At 61.9% G+C, this 25,603-nt stretch overlaps 1 protein-coding gene across 1 annotated transcript in view; it reads right to left on the reverse strand.

Annotated features, from left to right (window-relative positions):
- The window catches only part of SDK1 (sidekick cell adhesion molecule 1), a 591,771-nt gene that overhangs the window by 76,505 nt on the left and 489,663 nt on the right, over positions 1–25,603 (reverse strand). Inside the window, exons 14-17 of the mRNA XM_079771197.1 lie at positions 20,310–20,446; positions 15,403–15,550; positions 12,856–12,996; positions 8,444–8,625 (exon numbers count right to left, since the gene is read on the reverse strand). Coding sequence (XP_079627323.1) covers positions 8,444–8,625; positions 12,856–12,996; positions 15,403–15,550; positions 20,310–20,446 — 608 coding nt within the window. The remainder of the gene's footprint in view (positions 1–8,443; positions 8,626–12,855; positions 12,997–15,402; positions 15,551–20,309; positions 20,447–25,603) is intronic.

Below are 25,603 nucleotides of genomic sequence, written 5' to 3' on the forward strand. Positions count from 1 at the left end.
ACACATGCACACACACGCACATGCACGCGCACGCACACACATGCACACACACGCACACACACGCACACGCACACACATATGCACACGCACACGCTGGGCGGGAGGCTTCAGACCGGAGCCTGGCGCAGGCCTGCGGGAGGGAGACCCCGAGAAAGGTGCGCTCCCTGGAGAGGGCAGTGAGCAAAGGCGGGGGTTATGGGAAGCCCGTGCTGTGGGGCGGGAGGGGGAGACCAGCGAGGAAGCAGACGGCCGCGCTGGGTTGCCTCCCACACGGAACATCGGGGTCAATGACGGGTATGGGGCGGCGGGAGAGCATTTGGAAAAGGCAGCCTGCACATCCCAGCAGCAGGCAGGTTACCGGTTGGATGAAAACCAAGACCCAGCTATGCGGCGTCTAAGAGAATCCCACTTGAAACATGAAGACGCAAATAGCTCACAAGCAGAAGAGCGGAGAAATATACACAAACACCCTGATTCGGTCTGGAGTGGTTGTGTGAACATGAGGAGAGCTGCACCTCCTGCCCAGGAGGGGCGCCGAGGAGGAAGAGGGAGGTTACGTTAATGATGGCGCGACCTATTCACCAGGAAGAGCAAACCTCCTGCACGTGTTACGCAGCAGAACGCAAAGTGCCAGGGGTAAAACCGAGAAACGAAAAGGAAAGACAGAAACGTCTACTGTGCCAGCTGGAAATTTCAATGCTCTTAAAAAAAACAGACAAAATGAGTAGGAGAGACAAGACCTGAACCACACTACACCACGGAGCAGCCTGACCCACGTGATCTCAAGTTTTAAATCCACCCATCGACGGCAGAATACGCCTTCTCCTCGGTGAACATGGAACTTAACCAAGCTAGAAAAAGTTTAAGCCCCAAACAAACCAGAACAACTTAAAAATAATGCAAATCTCAAAACGCATGCTTTATGACCCCCAAAGAATCAAACTTGAAGTTAATAACAGGAAGATTGTGGAAATTCCCTAAGTATTTGGAAATGAAGCAATGCACTTAAAAACAACCGTGAGTCTAGGAGGAAGTCACATGGAAAATTAAAAAGCACTTCCAATTTAATGAAAATGAAAACTCAACATGTCAACATTTATGGCGTGCCGAGGTGTTAGAGGGAAATTTATAGCATCTAAATGTTTACCTTATAATCTAAGATTCCACCTTAAGAATGTGTTAACAGTTAATTAAACCCAAAACAAGCTGATTCGAAGGGAATGGTAAAAAAAAAGAGCATAAATAAATGAAATTAAATTAGAAAAATAATAGAGAAAATCAACAAAATCGAAAGCTGATTCTTTTAAAACATAAATAAGCCTTGAGCCAGACTGATCAGAAATAAAGAAGAAACCACAAATGACCAGGATCACCAATATCAGGGAACACCTCTCCAAATCCCATGATGTTACAAGAGGAGAGTACATTTCGTACATCTTTATGTTCAGAAATTCAACAATTTGGACGAGGTGGACAAATTCCTGAAAAGAGGCTCACTTACAAAATCTACTCAAGAAGAAATAGACAACCTAAGGTGTTCATAGCTAATAAATACCTGGATATGCAATTAAAACCTCCCAACAAAAAACTCTAAGCTCATAAGCTTCACTGGTGAGTTCTACCAAACACTTGAAGGAAAAATAAAAGCAATTCACCCAAATCAGAAAAAGACACTAAACGACAAGAAAACTGCAGACCCGGGTCCCTCATGAACACAGGTGCAAAAATGCTCCATAAACCATCGGGAAATCAAATTCTACGGTATGTAAAAATCATAATTTATCCTGACCAAGCGGGGTTTCTCTTACAAATGCGAGGCTGGTTCAACAGCCAAATATTCATCAGGGTAACTCACCATGTGAACAGAATGAAGGAAAAAATGTGATCATCCTAACAGATTTAGGAAAAGCTCTGGATAAAATTTACCATCCAATACTGACTTTTCAAGACTCTCCCAGCGAAGCAGAAAATGATGAACCCTGATAAAGGGGCCCATGAAGCCTCGGCAACCCCGTAGTTAAGATAAAAGAACGGATGCTTTCACCGTAAGATCGGGGACAAAGCCAAGATGTTGTTCTGACCACCCCTTTTCTGGAAGTGCAAGCCAGCGCAAGGAAAAGAAGTAACAGGCATAAAGGCTGACAAGGAAGAAACAAAAACAAAAAGCCTCTCTCTATACACACAATGTAATTGCCCGGGAAGAACAGGGAGTCAAAAGTCAATTGTATTCCGGCCGGTGTAGCTCACTGGTTGAACGGTGACCTATGAACTAGGAGGTCACGGTTCGATTCCCGGTCAGGGCACATGCCTGGGTTAGGGGCTCGATCCCCAGTAGGGGACGTGCAGAAGGCAGCCGATCAATGAGTCTCTCTTATCATTGATGTTTCTATCTCTTTCTCCCTTTCCCTTCCTCTCTGAAATCAATGAAAACTATTTTTAAAAAGGTCAATTGTATTTCTAAACATGAGCAATGAAGAACTGGAAATTAAAATGACAAAGTCGATACCATTTAAAATACCAACGAAAACATGAAGCAGACATAAATTTAACCAACTGCAGGCAAGAGCTGTATGCTAAGCGCTTCAAACAGCGACCACAGACGCCAGACCTAAGCAAATGGAGTCTCAGCACGCTAATGGACTGGGGCACAACCTAACCAAGACGTCAGTTCCCCCCACGCCGGTCTCCGGCGTGCACGCCACCCTCACCAACGCTGTCGCTAGGAGCTTTTAGAGATTGATGAGTTGACTTTAAAATTCATAGGGAAAAGTAAAGGAATTAAATAGACAAAACAATTCCGAAAAAGAACGAAACTGCACAGCTGTCAGTCCATGAAGTCAATACGAACTATAAATCTACAGCAAAAATTAAACAGTCACCGCAGAAAAGACGGACACGCGGACACGCGGACACGTGGACACACAGACCAACGGAGCAGCCCAGAAAGCACCGTGTGAACCAGCTGGCGCAGAGGCAGTGCTGCGGAGGAAGGAGGCCTTGGTAACGGTGCTAGGAAGGATGCTGTCCACATGCCAACCCGTCTGGATCCACCCCTCACACCTCATCAGAGACTAGCCCTCCTCGCTACCCGGGAGATTCCAGAATCGTCTGCCCTCGTGGTCCCCCTATTAGAGCTCACGGAGGCTCCGCCCCAATTAGAGGACACACCTCCCTGCAATGCATCCCGTACTGGAGCCCTCGAGGCCCAAAGGGCTCAGCTACAGCGGTTATGGGACCCTGCGCCTCTGAGCAAGGACAGGGCTCAGCTACAGCGGTTATGGGACCCTACCTCTCTGAGCAAGGACGGGGCTCAGTGGGGCCGTTACAGGACTCTACCCCTCTGAGCAAGGACAGGACTCAACTACAGCTGTTATGGGACCCTACCCCTCTGAGCAAGGACAGGGCTCAGCTTACAGCGGTTATGGGACCCTACCCCTCTGAGCAAGGACGGGGCTCAGTGGGGCAGTTACAGGACCTACCCCTCTGAGCAAGGACAGGGCTCAGCTACAGCGGTTATGGGACCCTACCCCTCTGAGCAAGGACGGGGCTCAGCCGGGCGGTTACAGGACCCTACGCCTCTGAGCAAGGACGGGGCTCAGCCGGGCGGTTACAGGACCCTACCCCTCTGAGCAAGGACGGGGCTCAGCCGGGCGGTTACGGGACCCTGCGCCTCTGAGCAAGGACGGGGCTCAGCGGGCGGACCAGTGTTCACAGAGGGCTTGTCCCCTAGGCCTGAGCAGGAAGCCGTCTGCCTGTGGCTTGGAATCAGGAATCAGGCCTCAGGGACATTTTCTGCGATAATTAGCATTAAAAAATATTTTTATTGATTTCAGAGAGAGGAAGGGAGTGGGTGAGAGAAACATCCATGATGAGGATCATGGATTGTCTGCCTCCTGCACGCGCCCCCCACAGGGATGGAGCTAGCAACCTGGGCAGGTGCCCTGACTGGGAAAGGAGCTGTGACCTGGTTCGTAGTTCAACGCTCACCCACTGAGCCCCACGGCGGGCTGTGATAATTAGCATTTAAAGCACCACCTTCCCACCCCCACAGGCCGCGAAGGTCCGGTGACCGTGTGCTCTGTGGTCCTTGCGCAGAAAGCCCCATTCCCACCAGGTGGTGGGGGCCCTGGGCAGAACCCAGTGTGTCCCGCACAGCCACGCCCCCGGACACGGGCTCATTCTCACCGCCAGGGACGGGCGCTCTGGCGGGAGCTCCCAGCGCTCACGCCCCGCGAGGACACGGCAGGAAACCACAGGCCACGGGAGGCAGCAGTGGCCCTTTCTCTTGCCCCGAGACGGGAGCGGGTGGCGTGGCGAGTGGGAGGCACCGCAGGGCAGGGGGCACCTCCGACGGGTTACACACGGGCCAGAGACGGACGTCATTGCGGAGAAACAAACCTTCGTGCGATGTCATTTGTGCCCCATTGAGGGGTCCTGCGAGGGGACATTTACAAGACGGGAGCTCGCAGTCCGAGTGTCTGCTCGGCTGTAACCCGCTCTTCAGACGCCTGCCTTTCCGAGCCCGAGTGAAGGTTAGCGGCGGCGCTAATGTTTCGGAAAGTGGATCCCCAAATGTTCCCTCCGTTTCCTTTGGAACAGGAAAGCCTCCCCTTCCATCAGGAGGGAATGTTCTGGAACCAGAACAAACCCTCACAGCACAAAACGCCTGTTACAGGAAGAGGAACGAGGAACAAAACCGGGCAGAAAGGAGGGCCGGGCGTGCGCACAACGGCCACTTCTAGTGCCATCTGTCCCGGCCCCTCGGGGAGCCGGCATCCTGTCTCAGTGGACGGTGAGGGGAGGGCCCGCAGCCCACGCGGCCTGCGGGGAGGGCGGCTGCCACGGCGATGCCCACGTGCTCCCCGCGCAGGCTCTTCACCTGCCCTCGCCACGGCCACGCGTTCCTTCCTGTGGCTTCAGCACGAGCCCAACAACTGGCAACAGAGAGGGCGCTCCGGACCCAGACACGGCCCCTCCGGAACCTGAGCGCACGGAGCGCGTGTCCACGAGGGGAAGCGGCCGAGCCGGGGCAGAAGAAAGGCCCAGTGACAGCGGGCGATGGCAGGCGGAACGACGCCCAGGGCCTCCTCCACGGGACCCAGGGCACACGGCTTCCCGGCTCCCGGGGCGGTCGGAACGGAACTCTCTAGAACACCGAGGGCACCTTCTGTCTCAGTTGGGGAGTCACAAGGGGAACTGGACAGGCGGGTCCGATCCGCTGGGGTTTCAGGCGACAGAAGGGACCTTCCCTCGCGCCCCTGGAAAGTGCTCCGGCGGGAAGTGTGTTGGCGTTTCGCTGCTGGATTCGTAGGCCGATGTGTCACATTTTAGAGTGCGGGCAGAAAGGCCACAGGCCCTGCTGATAAGGTGCAGTCGCTGGGATCGGCAGCAGTGATAACAGGGGCAGGGGAGGGGGAGGGGGCGTGGAAGGTCCGGGGTGAGGCCGTGCACACCACACAGTCCCTGCGTCCAGGGTCCAGGCTGGGCACGTGAGGAACCCGAGACAGACCCGCGCTTCTCTCTCCGTGGAGATGGGGCGGCGAGCACGGGCTGTGACAGGCTCCGGGCTCCATGGCCCACGTGCTGCCCTGAGGCAGGAGAACGGGCTCAGCTTCCGTGGAGAAAGCCCCTGAGCCCAAACCGCCCAGGAGCGCGAGGCTGCGACCCCCACGTGCCCTCCGCTGTCCTCGCGGCCAGTCCTCCGGGCACCACCCAGTGACACCCACGGAATGGGAGTGAGTGGGCCCCGCAGGCTCTCCCGGCGTCCAGCACCTTCGGGAAGGAACTACGTCCCAAGAGCCCATTCGAGTCCAGATAAAGGCGCTCTCACCCCCGACGGCTGGAGCGTGTGCGGGGCGGAGGGTGGGGACAGCGAGGCCGCTGCACGGGCTGCCTCCTCCCAGGCCGTGGTCCCTGAGGGACCCCCGAGCTGTGCTCACACGCGTCCAATCGGCTCCGCGCTGGGCTGTGCGCTGGGCTGTGCGCTGGGCTGTGCGCTCTGCTCAGGAGGCTCTCCCTCCCTCTGACACGCGGCATTTGACTCCCTTAGCTTCCAGGGCGGCTCGGCCTCCGGCTCCCTCAGCATCAGCGCTAATGGCCACGGGACACGTGCACGCACAGGGCTTCCCACCGCAACAGCGCTCTGCTCTTGTCCCGACAGACCCCAGCGGGCGGAGGGGCGGGCTGCGCCCCGAGGAGCTGCGGGTTCCCGTTTCTGCCTGTCCCAACGCAGGGATGGCGAAGGCTCCGGGCACGCTGCAGGCGCCGCATGGGGCAGGCTCGCACGATTTCATGCCCGGGAGTTGTTTATCCTCGGGGCGGAAAGGGAGGCGGGGAGCGGGAACCATCATCCAGCCGCTGGCCCGGGGGCTCTGCGCCCTGGCTCCCAGTCGGGGCGCCAGGCATCCCCATGTGGCCGAAACCTGCTCTGAAGTCACACTGACCAGAGGCTGCTGACCAGGAGTCCAGTGCTGTCACTGGTTAGCCACGAGGTCTCAGCCCAGTGACATTTGAGTCAGAGCTTACGTGTCAATTCCAAAGGAAACTGCCCTGCCCTCTCCTAGACACCGCAACTATTGGAGGGAGGGAGGGAGGGAGGCAGGGAGGGCTGGGAGGGAGGGAGAAAGGGCTGGGCCCACCGTCTCCATGCCCAGGCCACTGTCCGGACACCTCCATGTGGCTCGTGGGCTCACCTGCACTCACCTGACAGGTTGTCGCCAGGTACACAGGGAGCGGGTGTGTGGCTGTTTGAAAACTGCACAGCACCACCCGGACCCACGTCCCCGGGAACCACCCAGACCCACGTCCCCCACCACTTAAATCCACGTCCCCCACCATCCAGACCCACGTCCCCCACCACCCAGACCCACGTCCCCCACCACCCAGACCCACGTTCCCCACCACCCAGACCCACGTCCCCCACCACCCAGACGCACGTCCCCGGGCACCACCCAGACGCACGTCCCCTGCACTACCCAGACCCACGTCCCCCACCACCCAGACGCACGGGCCCTCACCCTCCTCACGGCAGCATCAGAGCTGGGGACTCATCACCTCACAGCCAAACTGTCCCTCTTTTCTCCCTGGAGCCGCCTCCACTGAGGATTGACGCTGGCTCCCCTCCCGCTGCCTGTCCCCACGATGGGTTCCTTTTCCTGACACCGCAGTCACCATGTCACTCGTGGCTCTGAATCGTCAACGGTCCCCGAGGCCAACTGAGTCAAGGCCACTCTGCAGCCTCGACGCCGTCTCCATTGGGTGCCGCCTGCTCCGTCCTGTGCGGACGCCACCGCGTGGGGTCGACGCGGCATCCCGGTCGCAGCCGCAGGGCCATTCCCAGCACCTTCGTGGCTGAGTGTCTGCAGGCTTCCTGCCCTCGCCTCGCACAGGCTGCCTGAAGCGGACACGCGCGGTCCCGGTGTCCGGCCTCCTCCCTCTCCCGTGGTGCGGGAGGCCGCTCGCGGCGGATGGCCCCTGCCTGCCTCGCGGGGGGATATTCCCGCTCGGCACCGGGAATGCGGAGCGACGGCTCCTGATTTTTAGGGAGGATTGACGCTGGTCTCCGGGACGACAGCGGCTGCCGATCAGCAAGGGAAGACGACAGCAGCGTGTGGCTTCAGGGACCATTAGGTCTCGGCCGTGGTTCGGGGAGAGGAGTGGGCAGTGAGAAACCTTGTCATGTGAAAAGGTCGAGGCCTGGGAGCAGTAAAAATGCCTGAGCCGGTGAAATCACACCAGCGCGCGGGGAGAGGGCACGGACGGGGGTTAGATTCCCGGGCAAGGGTTTGGCGGCCGGGGATGCGCAGCTGCGTTGACAGAGGGTCTGTTTAGTACCGAGGGCACCGGCAGAGAGCGCCGTGTTGGCCCACGCCCGGCGCCTCCCGGGCCGAGCCGGGGCCGAGCCGGGGCCTCCCGGGTAGTGGGACTGGACCGTAAAGAGCTGAAGGTGCCGGGCTGGGTCGGGCGCGTGGTGAATGAGGCCTCAGCTTCATGTCGGCCACCTGGCTTTGGGGGAGAAGCTCACTGACCTCGCAAGCTGTTTGCTTGTGTAACTGAAAACAACAAGCACCAGCTGGCCGATCTCATCCCGCCTCCTCCTGTCACATCACTGAACACAGACTTCTCAGGACTCATTCCCTTCGGGCACTCACAGGCTCACACGGACTCCAGCCACGCAGAGACCCTACTCCGCGTGGAGCAAGTCCACCCGCCCCAGCACCTGCCGACCTCGGGGACCAGCCCGGTGTGTGCAGACACGGCCCGTCCTGGCGGCCGAGGGGGCCGTGAGCACACGCCTGCCCCTCCCGGGCTGCCGTCCTCTCAGAATCGATGGAGAGATTGCATTAAGTGGGGGATCGAACCCTCCGTGTTCGTTTCCAGCTGCTCCGATCGAGCCCTGCAAACCTGCTCCCCCCCCAGGGCCTGCGCTGGCGGCCCGGCTTACCTCCCTGGAGCGTGTACTCGGCCACCGCCCGGCTGAAGACGCCCAGGCCGGCGCCGTTGTAGGCGGCCACCTGGATCTCGTACTGCGTCCAGACGATGAGCTCGGTCACCAGGCAGTAGTTGACCTCGGGGCTGGAGATGTTGCGCTGCTGGTGCTCCCCGGGCAGCCCGGCCAGGCGGTACCTGCACAGACCCGAGAGGTGACTCGCAGGGACATCACCCAGCTCCTCGCGGGGGCGGGGCGGGAGTGAGGGAACCCCAGTAAGGCGGGGTGAGCCCAGACACCACCGCCCCCGAATTCACCTGTTAAAAAGGTGGCGTCTCGCCTCACCGGGACCATAGCTCTGGGCGAGACACAGCCGACCTGTGAACTGAGTCAGCGGCTAAGGAGTCTGGCTTTGCAGGTGTGACTGTCCCGGGAGTGTATGGCTTCCGGGGGGCGGGGGTGAAGAAGCCACACTCTGGCCCCAGTTAGGAGCCCCAGAACCAGAACCAGGCCCCAGAACCAGAGTGAGGGGCTTTCAAAGGTGCTCCCGCTCCCGACGCACTAGCCACTGCTGGGTGTGCAGATCAGCTGCGGGCGGGGTGGGGGGGGGAGGGGCTCTGAGAGCGTGCACAGTAGGCTCTGCAGGGTGCCCAGGGCTGAGGTTTACAGTTGTGTTCATGTTGTTATTATCATGCTAAAATATATTTTATTGATGTCAGAGAGGCGGGGGAGAGAGAGAGAGAAACATCAATGATGAGAGAGAATCATGGATCGGCTGCCTCCTGCACGCCCCACACTGGGGATGGAGCCTGAAACCCGGGCCTGTGCCCTGACCGGAATCGAACCCTGACCTCCTGGTTCATAGGTTGACGCTCAACCCCTGAGCCACGCCGGCCGGGCTACAGTTGCGTTCATTCGTTGTAAAGAGAGGCAGGCCGCCTCTGGGCTTAGGTGAGTGAAGGAGGCGCTGTCTGCTGTGGAGGGCGCGGTGCCCACAGCCTCCTCCGGGCAGCGAGCATTTCCTGGGGCTCCATTTTGAGAAGGTGATCAGTGCCCTGGGGAGGCGAGGGGCATGGACAGGGGTCCCCAGTCCCCGTGCAGCTTCCAGGCATCAGAGTTCCGGAGAGTGAGGCGGCTCTGAGGGAGGCGCCTGGCTTTGTGAGGGACGTGGGGCGCGGGGAAGGGAGCCGCTGAGGGAGGAGGCGCAGCTGCGGTGAAGCAGGAGCCGTGGGGTCTCGGGCAGGTGGGGGTCTCCAGGCTCCGCCCTGACGCAGAGAGGCTCTGAGGCTGCGCAGTCCCGGCCACTGACCTGCGCTGTCCCCGGGGCGGGCCAGCAGGCCAGCAAGGCCACTGCCATCAGAGCGACGGAGGAACCCCGAAACCCAGGCCCCTGACGGAGAATAGCCCTCCCAGAGGAGGCTGCCAGCGCACTGAGGACGGCTCTTCGTGGAAACCTGGGCTCCTGAGGAGTCCCCTCGCCAGGACCACCTGGGCCACCCGTGCTCGGCGGGGCCTGCCTGACGGAGCGGCAAGGGGCCCCAGGCTGTGCCCCTGCCCGGGGACGGCGCTGGGACGCAGGGCCCTTCTGTGACTAATGCGTCAAACCCCGTTTTTGCTTCATGCCCCACTGACCTCTGCCCCCACGAGTCGCATCCCTTGACCGTGGGGACCGCCGGCACCAGCGAGTGAAGGCGCTCTCACGGTGGAGCTGGCTTATGGGGGCGCTGGTCCCCCAGCAGTGACAACAGGGGGAGGACAGGCCTGGGAGAGCCCCTGGGCCAGACACTGGCCCGGAAGCCCCCCACGTACAAGGCGTGACCTTCTGGCATTGGCGGCACTGGCACTGCTGGTGGCCGTCTGAGATACGGTGGAAAGGGCTCCCACCCACCGGACTCGAGTGTCCCGGTGTGTGAAGGGGCCCAGGACCACGCACAGCCCCGTGGCACCGCCGGGCGATGGCCGAGGAAGCTCGCCCGTGGGGACCTCACGCGGACGCCACATGTGCGTCCAGGGGCGGGCAGAGAGCTGAGCTCCGGGGCCTCCGTGGGAAGAAGACACAAGAGCTGGGTGGCCTCACCACGCCTTCACCGTCCTGCCTCCCTCACACGACAGCCACGGCCCTGCACAGGGCGTCGCAGGGCGAGGTGACGGGAGCACCCTCCCCCCCCCCCTCCGAAGGCGCCTCTCCTGGGACGCGGGTGAGCGCAGTTCTGAGAGACGCGGCCGCAGCCGTCGGCGCTGTCTCCAGGCCTCTCCCCACGTCTGTGCAGGATGAGCCCAGAGTCCGTGTCCTGGCCCCGGCCGGGCCTCTCTGTGGCACAGGCCGGGCCTTCCTGACCGTGGCTCGTGCTTTCGCCGCAGCCACAGGACGCCGGGAAGGTGAGGCCCAGGGCAGGAGGGCAGGGCATCCGCTGACGGTGGGAGGCGCTGCCCGGAGACGGTCTCTGACGGAACAAGATGAGTTTTATGCGGAAATAGCAGGGGAGCATTCACAAAGGACACAGCCCTCATGGTCCTCATGAAGGAGCTCCCTGCCCATTACGATAAATATTTGATGGCTGCGCACGCGTCCTAACTATTTCTCACGCGGAGCCCTGACGGGGTTTATTTCCTCTGTGGTTCGGCGGGTCTCGAGGAGGCGTGGGCCCTGGGGGGTGTGCGCTGCACACACAGCTGGTTGGCAAGCCGGAGGACGATTCGGGAATGTTCCCGAGCAAACCCCCTTCGGCCCGGGTCTTAATCCTGGGCAGTGAGTGCGCCCTCGCTGCAGGGCTGGCTGATGTCAGCCCCGACAGATGCACATGCCCTCTTCCCGCCCGGACCGCTGGCTCCAGCGCGGAAAGTCCTTTTAACAGCAGTAATCCCGCCAATAGAGGGACGCGCGGCCCGCGGGCCTCACAGCAGAGATTTCATTATTAACCGCGCCCGGAGCGGCCGCGGGCTGACTCTAACGTCCTCCAGTGGCGGCGGGGCCTCCGGGCCTTCCTCCCTGTGCTCCACGCAGGGCAGGGCCGGGCTGGGCCCAGGGCGCAGGCCTGTTGTTTCCATTAGCCGTGAGCGCAGGACAAGCGCGTTGGCCGCACAGGCATGGGGACCGGAGACGGCAGCCTGCGGGCAGGGGGAGCAGACGGGAACCCAGCCACGGCGCCCCTCCGGCAGCGGGCAGACGGCGGTCTCCTTCCCTCCTCTGGAACGGGAAGGGCAGCTGGAGCATGGGGGGGGGGGCGGGGGGAGCAGGCCCAGCTGATCCTGCCCTGCGGCCCCCCGTGCACCCCCAGGGCGGCTGTGTTTAAGCCCCTTCAGGCAGCGGTGGTCTGGCCGGTGTTGGGGGTAATTCACACGCTGGGGGAGGAACTTGAGAATCGCAGGGACACGGCTGTGACAGGCAAGCAGCCCCGCACACAGATCGACATGTATGAAATGACGAATGCGCGACTGCATACATGCACACGGGTGCGCTGTCCTCCACGTGCAGATACTGGAGTTGAGGAGGCAGCACGCCCTGCATTTCCTCCATTTACCTGGGAAATGGCTTACCCTCTGTGGGCCCGTACCTTCGGATTCCGCCCCGCAGGCCGGGGGGGGGGGGGGGGGGGCGTGGGGAAGGCAGGATGGCGCCTGCGCCCTTGCTCACAGGCTGAGGGGGCGGAGTCCAAGCCAGAGGCACACGCACGTCCCCGCGGGGCCGCCCGCCAGCAGGGATTTAGTAATTGCCCTTTAATCCGGCTGTTTTCTTCTCTTCACTCGTGTCAACAAGCGACTGTAATTAGCACAGTCGGGGCCGTCTCTGAGTTAGCGGTTCTGGCGGAGGAGGGGCCCTCCCGCACACGCAGCCCCTGCCGGCAGGTCCCCCCACGTCCCTCAGGCCTACCCACCCCTCCGAGGCAGGGGCCCCGCCGCCTGCAGGTGTGTGAGTGTGGCCTGCCCTGTGTTTCAAAGTGTTTTGATTTCACTCCCCACATTGAAAAGCTGTGAGATTGCATGTAAAAAGCTAGACTTCACAATTTCCTTGAAACCCGAGAAAACCTGGCAATACTGCCCAACATGGCTGCGTGGTGACAACTGGTTAATAATTCAATCAATTGCACTGTTAGTCATGAAAAGCCATGACGGATAATAATTCACGCCCCCGGTAAAAACTCAGAATGAAAGCATCTACGATGAAGAGTGCCCCCAACCGATACTGCCCCCCCCCCCGCTTCTCCCAAAATGTAGCACCGACACCGTGTCCTGTGTGCACGCAGTCCAGCTGGACATGCGGACACCTGCTCTGCCGGCTCCGCGTGCCGTCCTCTGCCGCTTGCCGCACTCCCCGCCACTCCCCGGAGGCTCCCCACTGGGCTCCGACACACATTCGCGTTCGCACCCTCGGCGCAGCAGACGCCGCCTCCACAGCGACGGCCCCCCTGGCCAGCCGGGCCACTTGCCTGAGGATGTAGCCACGCAGCACCCCGTTGTGCTCCGTCTCGGGGGGCGGCTGCCACTGCACCATGATGGACTGGTTGGTGCGTCCACTGGCCACTATGTTTTTCGGGGGCGCGCTGGGTGGTTCTTCCGGCAACATCAGCCTGAAAACGAGACGGGAGGAAGGAGAGGTCAGCGCCAGGCGCAGGGGACGCGCGTTGCACTCTCGGTCTGGCTGGATCCCGGCCCAGCTGTTTACCAAAACCGGGCGACGAAGACAGCAAAACACACAGCTGATCCCATGGAAGGGCCGAGCCTGAAGTAGTTGAGCAGGTCCACACAGTAGGGCACCAGCCAGCAGGCACAGGGGCCCTGCTCTGTCTGAACAACCTCACACAGTAGGGCACCAGCCAGCAGGCACAGGGGCCCTGGTCTGTCTGAACAACCTCACACAGTAGGGCACCAGCCAGCAGGCACAGGGGCCCTGGTCTGTCTGAACAACCTCACACAGTAGGACACCAGCTAGCAGGCACAGGGGCCTGGTCTGTCTGAACAACCTCACACAGTAGGACACCAGCTAGCGGGCACCAGCTAGCAGGCACAGGGCCTTGCTCTGTCTGAACAACCTCACACAGTAGGGCACCAGCTAGCAGGCACAGGGGCCCTGATCTGTCTGAACAACCTCACACAGTAGGGCACCAGCAGGCACAGGGGCCCTGATCTGTCTGAACAACCTCACACAGTAGGACACCAGCTAGCGGGCACCAGCTATCAGGCACAGGGCCCTGCTCTGTCTGAACAACCTCACACAGTAGGGCACCAGCTAGCAGGCACAGGGGCCCTGATCTGTCTGAACAACCTCACACAGTAGGGCACCAGCAGGCACAGGGGCCTGGTCTGTCTGAACAACCTCAGACAGTAGGACACTAGCTAGCAGGCACCAGCTAGCAGGCACAGGGCCCTTCTCTGTCTGAACAACCTCACACAGTAGGGCACCAGCTAGCAGGCACAGGGGCCCTGATCTGTCTGAACAACCTCACACAGTAGGGCACCAGCTAGCAGGCACAGGGGCTCTGATCTGTCTGAACAACCTCACACAGTAGGGCACCAGCAGGCACAGGGGCCTGGTCTGTCTGAACAACCTCACACAGTAGGGCACCAGCTAGCAGGCACAGGGGCCTGGTCTGTCTGAACAACCTCACACAGTAGGACACCAGCTAGCAGGCACCAGCAGGCACAGGGCCCTGCTCTGTCTGAATAACCTCACACAGTAGGACACCAGCTAGCAGGCACCAGCAGGCACAGGGCCCTGCTCTGTCTGAACAACCTCACACAGTAGGACACCCGCTAGCAGGCACCAGCAGGCACAGGGGCCTGCTCTGTCTGAACAACCTCACACAGTAGGACACCAGCTAGCGGGCACCAGCACGCACAGGGCCCTGCTCTGTCTGAACAACCTCACACAGTAGGGCACCAGCTAGCGGGCACCAGCACGCACAGGGCCCTGCTCTGTCTGAACAACCTCACACAGTAGGGCACCAGCTAGCGGGCACCAGCACGCACAGGGCCCTGCTTTGTCTGAACAACCCCTCTGGGCTCTTTCAAAGCCTCGCAGCCCGAGCGAGATGGCCTGCAGGCTCGCGCCCGGCCCTTCCCTATCGTGTTCGCCGCTCTGTCCAGCTTCGCACATCCGGCTCCCACGTTTGAGAACGGGCATTTTCGTGCCTCGCGTTCCACTCGTTTCCGACTCCCGCCCACGGGGAGCGCAGGCCGGTGGGGAGGCTCCCGGACACGGCATGATGGAACTCTCCGCCCGCACCCCGGGGACGGGCGGGCGGCGAGACCCCTGAGGGAGGTGACCCCCCGGAGACCTTGCGGCTCCTTCAGCTCCCCTTCAAGGCGGTGGCCCCTGCGCCCACTGGCGGCATCGGGATGGGCAAAGGCACTAAACGCTGCAAACGCTTTTTTTGTTTCGTTAACCCTCACGCGAGGGTGTTTCCCACTGGTGTTTTTTAGAAAAAAAAAAAAAAAACGGGGGGAGAGCACGCGAACCGCTCGTGTCCCCGCGAACCGGCCCACCCGCCAGGCCGGCAGCCCCGGGGGTGCAGGGGGCGCCCACTTAACCATGTGGAAACTGGTTTTTTTTAGAAAGTGGAAGGGAGGGGAGAGACAGAGAGAGAGAGAGAAACATTGATGTGAGAGACACATTGATTGGTTGCCTCCCCGCTGGGGACCAATTCCACAACTGAGGTACGTGCCCTTGACCGGAATCGAACCCGGGACCCTTTAGTCTGTGGGTCGATGCTCTAACTGCTGAGCCAAACTGGCCAGGGCTAACGCTTAAACTCTTAGCGGCCCGCGCCCCCCGCTGTGCACAGGGACCTGCGGCTCTGACACGGCTCGGCGCCATGAGCAGCCCCGCTCGGCCCCCTGCGCCCCGTCTTTGTCAGTTTCTCCCGCGCCGTCTTTGCGGGGTGGCCCAGGCCCGGGCTGGTTGCTCGGTCGTTCCCCGTTCCTCGGTGCTTCCCCCCGTCAGGCCCAGCCCCCCTCACCACCGGGGCCGCACTCACCTGCTGGTCTCGGCGCTGTACTGGCCCTTGCCCACCTGGTTCACGGCGCACACGCGGAACTGGTAGGTGCGAGCGGGAGTCAGGCCTCGCACGGCCACGCCCGTCATCTCGGGGCCGATGTCCGCCAGGTGCACCTTCCACGGGGAGTCTGGAAGAAGCAGGTCCCGCCGTGTGAGGGCACGGGAGGGGGAGCACGCGAACCGGCCCACACGCCAGGCCGGCAGCCCCGGGGGTGCAGGGGGCGCCCACTTAACCATGTGGAAGCTGAGGCTCAGGGCCCCAAGGCCAGCGACCCAGGAGCCGGGCCTCGACCTCGGTTTCCCGCTCGGAGTCCAGTATCTCCCACCCCCGCGCCGCCGCCAACAGCAGCTGTCTGTGCGACGTGGGTGTGGCGGTGCCGGGTCACATGCTCCTCGTCCCCGTGTCACTGCAGAGAGGGGCTCGCCCCAGCTCCCAGGAGGTCGCAGATCCCTCCCAGAAAAGGGTGACAGGTGTCGCCCAGCGATAAATACGAACTCCATCCACTGCGTTTTAACAAAAGGGGACGTGAGCGATAGACGGGGCGGGTCTGCAGCCTCTGCGCGGCCGCTCTCCACCAATGAGCGGCTTTGCTGGAGACACGATGAGGTTCGCAGCCGCCTGGAGTGTCTTTCCCCCGGCGCCCGCAGCTGTGCCCGGCAGGTGCACTGGCAGGTGCACTGGCAGGTGTGCCCCGCAGGTGTGCCCACAAGTGTGCCCGCAGGTGTGCCCTCCATAAGTGTGCCCGCAGGTGTGCCCGCAGGTGTGCCCTCCATAAGTGTGCCCGCAGGTGTGCCCGCAGGTGTACCCCCCATAAGTGTGCCCGCAGGTGTGCCCGCAGGTGTGCCCCCCATAAGTGTGCCCGCAGGTGTGCCCCCCATAAGTGTGCCCGCAGGTGTGCCTGCAGGTGTGCCCACAGCTGTGCCCGCAGGTGTGCCTATAAGTGTGCCCGCAGGTGTACCCACAGGTGTGCCCGCAGGTGTGCCCGGCAGGTATGCCGGCAGGTGTGCCCACAGGTGTGCCTATAAGTGTGCCTGCAGGTGTACCCACAGGTGTGCCCGCAGGTGTGCCCGCAGGTGTGTTCACAGGTGTGCCCGCAGGCGTGCCCGCAGGTGTGCCCACAGGTGTGTGGAGCCACTCTGTGGCCAGGGGCCCGGGCCTGCGAGCCCCGGAGGGCCTGCGCGGTTTGTGGGCAGAGCTCACCACCCTTTGGCCGGGCCGTTGGTCACGTGGTACAGGGCGCCCGGGATGAGCTGGGGAAGCCGTCTGCTTCCAAGAAGGGCGGAGGCCAGAGAGCGCCGGGGGCTGCCCAGACCGGAGCGCGGGCTCGGCCTCGGGCGGGAGACACACGGTGACGCTGGCTGGGCATGGGCCTGCCCTTGGCTGGCGGTGCCGGCGGACACGGCCCTCCCTTCAGGAGCTGACCCGGCCTCGGGGCGGACAGGAGGGGGGCGAATGGGGGCGCTCTGTGTCCTGCGCGAGGGGTCACAATGGGCACGCCCACATGGGAAGCCGTGTCAGTCTGGGGACGGGCCAGGCCCACAGGGGACACGGGGACATCGCTCCATCGTCTGCCGGCCGGGATCGACGGGGAGAGAACCCCAAACCCTGCCCCTTAGCCCCGGTCTGGGCCGACGACACAGCCGAGAGAGGCAGGCAGCTGTGACATGCACTCCCCCCCCCCCCCCCCCCCCCGCGTGGGTTTTAACCTTTTGCACTTGGATGTCGAGTGTGACTCGACACAGTTAGCATCGGTAGCAGCTCTTTTTATACTCTTTGAATGTATCAATAATTTGAAATATAAAAAATCCAAATAAATAAGTTTGTATGAAAAGAAACTCCAGTTTTTTATTCTACTGCCGCGCTTTGTAAAATCTGGGGTATTTAAAAAATTAAATCCCGAGTAGAATAAAGGAATCGAGAAAAAAGCAAGCGAGTGCAAAGGGTTAAGTGGGAGCAGACGCCCCTCAGGTGAGGTTCCGTGTGAAAGCCCAGAGGGGAATGAGCTAGACGTCGGCGCCCTGACAACGCGCTGCTGGAACACGCTACACGGCTTCAGGTCACAGCCGCGCCCGAGGAGCCGGCACCAGCCCCGCCTCTCTGTCCAGCAAACAGCTGGAGCCTTCCTGGACCACGCACCTGTGTCCACAGGAACCTTCCCTCCACGGCCTGTGCTCTGTCAGGTTCATCCCGTCTCAGGGACAGGAGCGGCCTGTCCCCACCCGTCTCCCCACGCACCGGCCCGCAGCCTCCAGCCCAGCAGGGGTCTCAGCCTGTCCTCTCCCTGGCCGGCACATCGCCACTGAGTCGGGAGCGGTGAGCTGCAGGCGGGCGGAGGGCTCCCGCATAATCAGGAGGCTATTGCTAAACAAAGTGTTTAGTTCTTTTAAGAATAATTTGTGGTTTGATCCCCGGCCCTGGTGGGGCCATCGTGTGGGAGGCAACCAATTGATGTGTCTCTCTCACAGCGACGTTTCCCTCCCTCCCTCACTCCCTCCCTCCCACTCAACACCGTACATAACAGTAAGGTCCTAGTAGGCCTTCCACGGAGACAGAGAATGAACAACAGGAGACGCTGCTATACTGGTTATTTTAAGATTATTCTGACCAGCTCAGCAAGACATAAAAACAAACAGAAAACAGCACCTTTTATCGCTTGGAGAGGATGTGATTGTCTCCCTGGAAAACTCAGAGGATCGATTAACGCGCGCCCGGGGAGCGGCCGAATGGAAGACAGAGACCTGAGCAGCCGCGCTCCCCCGCTCCCCCGCTCCCGCCTGGCCAGCAGGGGCGTGGGAGGAAATCCTGGCCACGCGCCAGGAAGTCTGAGGGCACCTTTCCCGAGGGCAGAGCCTCGGTATCCGGAGGAGAAGACAGGACTCCCGGGAAGTCAGCGCTCAGAACCGCTTCACAGGCTTAACAAGGTCCCACCCGCCACGAGGCCAGTTTTGAAACCTTACAGAGTCACTCCAATTCTCTCCGGAAAGGAGCAGCAGGCGACCAGAAGTCACACGATTCTGGACGGTGAGGGGGCTCACTTATCAGCGACGACAACAAGTGTTGGGACCAAACCAAGGAAAATGCTCTGAAACTGGCGAAAAACAGAGGATGAATCAAATGAGCCCCAAACAGACGGTTGTATGAACAGGTCCTCTTCACACATGAAAACAGAACCAGCCACAGCACACAGACTGTCCCGGGAGCGCCGTGGGGGAGGGGAGGCCGCTGGGAAAAGAGCATGTCCGTGTCGGCGCCCAGCACCCCTGCGTTCCAGGTGAACTAGAGTCAATGGTCACTACTTAAAGCTGTAAGCAAGCAGGCCGGCCTGACCGGCGCGGCTCAGTGGTTGAATGTCGACCTATGAACCAGGAGGTCACGGTTCGATTCCCGGTCAGGGCACATGCCTGGGTTGCGGGCTCCATCCCCAGTGTGGGGCGTGCAGGAGGCGGCTGATCGATGACTCTCTCTCATCATTGATGTTTCTCTCTCCCTCTCCCTCTCCCTTCCTCTCTGAAATCAGTAAAAATATATTCAAAGAAATAAAGGCAAGAAGACCACACCTGAAACCTGTATGATCATGTTGACGACCGATGTCACCCCAGGACATTTAACAAAAAGATGTTAGAAAAAACAAAATAATAAAGCAAAGAACAACAGCGAGAAGGAAACGTGTAAGATGTATTCTATACTCAGTAGTGCTGAAACAGCCAAACAGAAAAGCAATAAAAGAAATCATAAAGGAAAATACCAGTGGGTTTGAGTACATAAAAATCAAACACTTCGGGCTGCCGAAAAGTTATACACAGAAATTAGGGTACCAAGCAAGTGGAAAGCACACTCGTCACAAACGACAGGAACCCGAGGCCGCGATGGAAAGCAGGGGAGGGCGTGGACAGACGCGGCGGAGCGGAGGAAGGCGGCTGCCCGGGAAAGCGCCCAACAGCCCGGAATCGGGGCAACGCGGCTCTGAGACCCGAGCGAGTGAGGATCTCATTCATCCGTCTTCCGGATGAGGGCGCAGAATGTCCTGCGAACTCGAGCAGGAGCCATTACTGTTCCTTCCAGATGTTTCCATCAGGGCGGGGGCCCTGCCTGTGTTCGGTGCCCCCCGGGCCTCCTTGGGTATGGTGCCAGGAAGGCCCAGCAGGACGCTGAGACAGCGCCCCCAGAGGAGGCGATGGACGGGCGCTGACACAGTCGGGGGCGGGGAGAGACGGCAGGTCCAGCAGGGCCCAGGCTGGGCACCCAGGGCCTGTGAGCGCAGGGGGCACAGGGTGGAGCGCCGCCTTGTTGCCGAGCGCAAAGCCAAGCCCGAGCGGCTGGAGGCACGTCCGGGGAGGCCGCGGTGCCTGGACCACGCTCCGAAGCCCGGCGTCTATTCTAACAACGGGGACTTCTGCGTGTCCCCCATAAAGGGATGGAGGACGCCGGGGCGGCAGGAGAGCCAGGAGTGAGCGTGGGGAGGGGTGTCGCTGCGGCGAGAGGGGGGGCGCGAGGAGAGGAAGGGGGCACTGGACGCTGGGACGCCGGGGCACGCAGCCCCCGAGGACACATGCAGAGAAGTTCCCCATCGCTGTGGGGTCGACGTGCAAATCGGCCCAAGGGGAGGCCTGAGGAGCTCATTTCAGGGTTCGTCCCAGGGACAACACCGAACCCAGGACCGGCTCAGGGCAGCCTGTGTGCATGCCTGTCCCCCCCCAACCCCCCCCGGGGCTGCAGCCCAGATCCAGGCTCACCGGAGGCCCCACAGGCCTCCCCCTCGCCCTGACCTTCCCAACCCAGAGCCGGGGTTTGCCGGCGGCTGCGTGGAGCACCGTGCGGGCCTGAGCAGGACTGGGGGTGAAGGACAGAGGCCCGAGGGAGCCCGAGGCCCGGCTGCCGCTACTCACTGTTCTCGGACAGCTCCACCACGTAGCGCAGGACCGCGCTGTTGCCGTCAAAGGGGCGGACCCAGCTCAGCAGCACCGCGTGGCTGTGCGCGGCGTCCAGGCGGGCCAGCAGGTTCTGCGGGGGGTGCGGCAGCTCACTGGGAGGCGAGGGTCAGAGAGGAGAGAACACAGGTCAGACCGCGGGGCCGGGCCGCCCGCAGTCCTGCGCGCCGTGCCGAGAGGGAGAACGTGACACACGCCCCACACAAGCACGCACGACCTCCCGCCTCGGAAACCCGCCCCGCACACTCACGCGCGGCTGGCTCTCCGAGCCCGGCCTGCCCCCGGCCCCTGGTGGGACTGAAGGGCCATGACTGCAACTTGGATCGGGCGGGAGGCGCCATTTCCACACGGAATGTCATTAAACGAGTGGCCACACACGTGTTTTACAACCGGAGGCTGTGCGTGAGGGGCAGGCAGTCTGACGCGCAGGGAAAGGCCGGGAATTGGGACCTAACACGGGTCCCACTCTGGCAGTTTTCAGCCGAAACGCCCGCACATTCTCCCAGGACGTGGGGGCCGGGGACTGAGGGGCGCGTGTCCTGCGCCCTCTCTCCTGTCGCACGCGGGAGGCCTGGGGGAAGCGCGGAGAGGGGAATGCGGTGGGGACAGGACCGCACCCGCGGGAGAGGGACCACACACGGAGAGGCGATAAAGGGGAAGCAAGTGGGTTCCGCAGACGCTGGGGGATGTGGTCATGGGATTCGCGGTCAGAGCTTCCGGGCAGGGCACGGCTCTCCCACACGCTCTGCCGCCTTCCATCGAGAGCTACATGCCCCCCCCCCCCGAACCCCTACGTCTCCCAAGGCTGGAGAGGACCCGCCTCGTGGCCTAGGGATGCCGGGAGAGCGGACGCCCAGTGCGACCTGTGCCACCCACTCACTGGGCTGGTCTCCCTCAGGCATCGATTCCTGCTGAGCCCACGGGTCAGCACAGAAAGCCGTGAGTGCACTTGACATTGTGGTTTTGAAAGTGCACGCGTTACCCTTTGGGGTTTACTGAGCCGCCCGTGCTCGCGGCGACCCGAGGAACAGCTCTTATCCACGCGCACCGTTTACGGGCAAGCGTTTCCGACGTGGATGCGACGTTAGTGAGCACAATGAAGAAGCAACTTGGGCCGGGGCTCTGGCTTCTTTTCTTGTTGTGAATGAGCTTTAAGTTAAAAAGAGCTGTTGGCCGGCTGGTGTGGCTCAGTGGTTGAGCATCGAACTATGAACCAGGAGAACAGGGTTTGATTCCCGGTCAGGGCACAGGCCTGGGTTGTGGGTGCGATCCCCAGTGTGAGGCGTGCAGGAGGCAGCTGATCAACGATTCTCTCTCATCATGGATGTTTCTCTCTCTCCCTCTCCCTTCCTCTCTGACATCAATAAAAAGACATATTTTTTAAAAAGGAGCTGTTACTTCCATTTGAGATCTCCAACAGCCCCACCCCTCCGGCTTCCCCCAAGGACCCCGACGGAGGCGTTCGGGTGGAAATGCCGCTCCACCCTCCCCACGTCCTCCTGGAGTTGCTTCGCTCAGGAACGGAACCAATGCCGAGGAGTCGGTCCCTCCTGAAGACACGCTCAGCGTGAGCATGGCTCCGGCCGCCGACGGCTGTGCTGTAACGCGAGCCTGGCTGGTCCCCGTCCGGTTCCTGGGAGGGAACTTCGAACCCTGGGCTTTCCTGAGTGACGGACTGTCACTGCTACTCCTGGCCCGGGCCCCTGGGTTATGCTAACGAGGTCACTGGGCCCCCCCCCCCCCCCCCCCCGCCCGCCCGCCAGCTCCAGGAGGCGGAGGGCATCGCGTCTGTGATGCATCAGAAGCCACGAGCCCTCGTCCTCCGGCCTCCGTTGCCCAGCACATCCCACTCCCGGCTCGGCCACGCCCAGGGCGACGCCCGATGCAAAATGTGGCTGTCATGCGCGGCACGGACTCAGGGCCGGAGGAGATTTATCTCCCCCAGGCCCAGCCTCCACACGCGCAGCCCCCTCTGGCCTCTCGTGTTCCATCTCACCCGGCTCTGTGCGGAGGGCTTGCTAATACACCTTGGAAACCGGCGGTTTCTGCAAGTGACACGCTTCGCTTGTCTGGGGATTGAGCTTGGTGAGTCTCCATCAGCGCGTCAATAACCGATAACGGCGGTTTAATATATTCGGGTCCGATCCAGAGCATCCATCTGATGGGAGCAGATCGCATCTCGGCTTTCCGCCGCAGCTTCGAACGGAGACCGACAGTGAGCAGTGACTCGCGGCCGAGGACACGCAGACAGGCGACAAATGCCCGAGAGGAGGGGGCAGAGGGACGGAGCCAGGGCTGAGTCAGTGGGTCATGGAGAGGAGTGGGGGTCGCCATCAAGCCCACTGCCCACAGTGACAGCCGGAGCGAGCAACAACCAACAGCCGTGGAGGGAGCGCAGCCCCGCGTTTTGAGAGAAACAGGAGAGCGGCTGGCAGAGCCGGGGCTCAGGGGCTGCTGGGCAGCGGAGGTCAGAGAGCACTTTCCTATGAAGGCACCACCGGTCACGTGGCCAAACCCACCTTCCTCAGCTTCCCTCCGAGGATGAAGGCGGCGGGGCCGGATGATTCTGGAGACACGGCCCGGGGCTGCTCCGACTACGGCTTTGCCACCGGGTTTATTGCGGAACCTCCCCGCCGCCCAGTCTTCACGGCCCGTAACGGGGCTTCCCTGTGCCCGTTCACAGGGATGCGTCTCTGATCTAACTGGGCCTTAAATGATGAGCCATGAGCCTCGGAGCCGGTCCCTCGGGCGCTGGGCACGGCTCTGCGGGTCTGGGGTCACCCAGACGTCCTGTCCCTCGGGCCCCAGCCGCTCCGAGGAGAGACACACCTGGGCGGGGCCAGCGTGTCACCTTGACCCTTGACCCTGTGATGTGGATTTACCGGACGCGTCTCAGGACCATCCGGGTGGCAGAGCCTGTTCCCGTGGGAGGGGAGGAGGCAGGCCCTCCTGTGAGCCCTCCTCGTGGTCCCCATCCGCAGACCCCCCAACCCATCGGTGGGGTGCTGCCCAGCCCTGGCCTGTCCGGAGACCCGGCTCAGCAGCAGACTGCTGGTCTCAGGGCCATGAACACAGCAAACCCAAGCAGGTGAGAGGGTGGGGTGGAGGGGGCTGCCGAGGAGAGTGGGTGACGTGTGCAGGGGCGGGAAGGGAGGAATGACGGGGGGACTGCTTGCGGGTCCGCCCTGAGCCTGGCTCCAGGCGCTTCTACAAACACCGGTCATTCACTCCTCACAGCCGCGCCCCGAGGAGCGGGATGGCGCGCCCAGTTTCCAGCTCAGGAAACCGAGGCTGAGAAGCGGGGAACGTGCCCAAAGTCCCGCCCTGAGGAGGGGTGCGGAGGCCCCTGTGCAGGGTGTGAGGGACCGCCCAGGCTCTCACGGGGCGGGCGGCGTGAGCGGCTGCCCACCGGCCGGGAAAGCCCGCGTCTGACCTCCCGTCTCCGCGTTAACAAAGCAGCTTGAGCTCAATGGCGCGGAGGCCTGTGAGGCGTGGAGGGCCCTGCTCGGCCGCGAGCGCCTCTCAGGCTTCTGCGATGGGAGGTTTTCCCTTTTCTTTCTCTGTTGCCATCGGAGTAAATCACGGAAATGCGGCTGCGCTCGATTGGGAAGCTCTGAGCACCGACGCCTGCAATCATGAGCCATGATTACTGTCATCACCGCTGGCGTCTCGGGGGCACGAGTCAGGGCCCGTGCGGGTCGCAGACGCGCGCTGTCACCTGCGGCTCCCCATCCATCCCGATCAGGAGCAGCTCGTGGCGCTAACGACAGTTCACGCAGCGTCTCAGACAGCCCCGGAGCCGGAGCCGCGTGGGTCGCATCACAGATCGGCAAATGTTTCTCTAGCTCCCGTTACAGGAGCCTATTATTTTAGAGATTTGGCAACATTGGCTGGAAAATGTATTTTACTTCAAGGAAATCAAAGGAGCGGATAGCTGGGAAGACACGTAAATCAGCAGCACATACACCGCGGAGCGAGAGAGAAGAAGGCGCGTGTCGGACGCGTGCAGGGCGGCGCCCGGGGACAGAGGCACCAAGGACCCGTGATGGGAGGGTCCTCAAAGGGAGCTGACCACGTGGCCTGGACTCCAATGCGGTCAACATTTAAAAATCCTCGCCACGAGCTGCGGACGGGAGGGGAGACGCAGGGCCAGAGCGGAAGCGGGTGGCCCTGGGTGCCCAGGCTCATGGCCGTGGGGGCTGAGCCTGCGGTAGTTCCCGCGGAGAAGCCCAGGGTGTGGGCATCGAAGGGGATGGAGGGTGTGAGTGAAATCAGGAGGCGGGTCACCAACGGTGGGTAACACACATTCATTCATTCATGCACTCAACCAACCACTCGTGTCTACTGAGTGTCTGCAGGGTACAGACGCCCCCAGACACCCCCACACACTGCCAGGCACCCCCAGATACTGCCAGGCATCCCCAGACACCGCCAGGCACCCCCAGATACTGCCAGGCACCCCCAGACACCGCCAGGCACCCCCAGATACTGCCAGGCACCCCCAGACACCGCCAAGCACTGGAGCGCGGAGCTGTGCACCCAGTGCTCCCACCCCAGCTGGGAGCGTGAACACGGTGCTTCCTCCGTGTGACCCCGGCGGCCCATGTGCAGCCTGGCCTGAGGGGCAGCTCCCCCCGGTGGAGACGGCAGAGGACAGGCCACGGGCAGAAACCACGGGGGCACCTGAGTGGGGCAAGGGCACAGGCGGATGGAGAGCCAGGGCCCACGGGTCCAATGGCGAGGGGCCCGTTTCCCCGCTCACGCACAGAGCGGGGGTCACCTGCGCACAGCCGTGGCCGCAGCACCAAGCCCCCCTCAGCCTCTGGGGCTGAGGCCCCTGCTGTTTCCCTGCTGACCAGGGTGACCTTTGCCCCAAAGAGGAGCCTCTACAGAGAACACGGGGTGGTCGTCCTGGACGAGACCCTGCAGGCAGCGGGTGGGCGGGGCCAGTTCAGGTCCTGGGGGCACCGGGGCGCTCCACAGCCTCACCCCCTCACCTGGGCCCCGCACAGCCTCACCCCCTCACCTGGGCCCCGCACAGCCTCACCCCCTCACCTGGGCCCCGCACAGCCTCACCCCCTCTCCCTGGGCCCCGCACAGCCTCACCCCCTCACCTGGGCCCCGCACAGCCTCACCCCCTCACCTGGGCCCCGCACAGCCTCACCCCCTCACTCCGGGCTCTGTACAGCCTCACCCAACCCCGCACAGCCTCACCTGTCCCCACAGCAGGGCCAGCAGGGCTGCGGTCGCTC

Source organism: Cnephaeus nilssonii, assembly GCF_951640355.1.
Source record: "Cnephaeus nilssonii genome assembly, chromosome: 5".
In the NCBI taxonomy this organism is placed as follows: Eukaryota; Metazoa; Chordata; class Mammalia; order Chiroptera; family Vespertilionidae; genus Cnephaeus; species Cnephaeus nilssonii.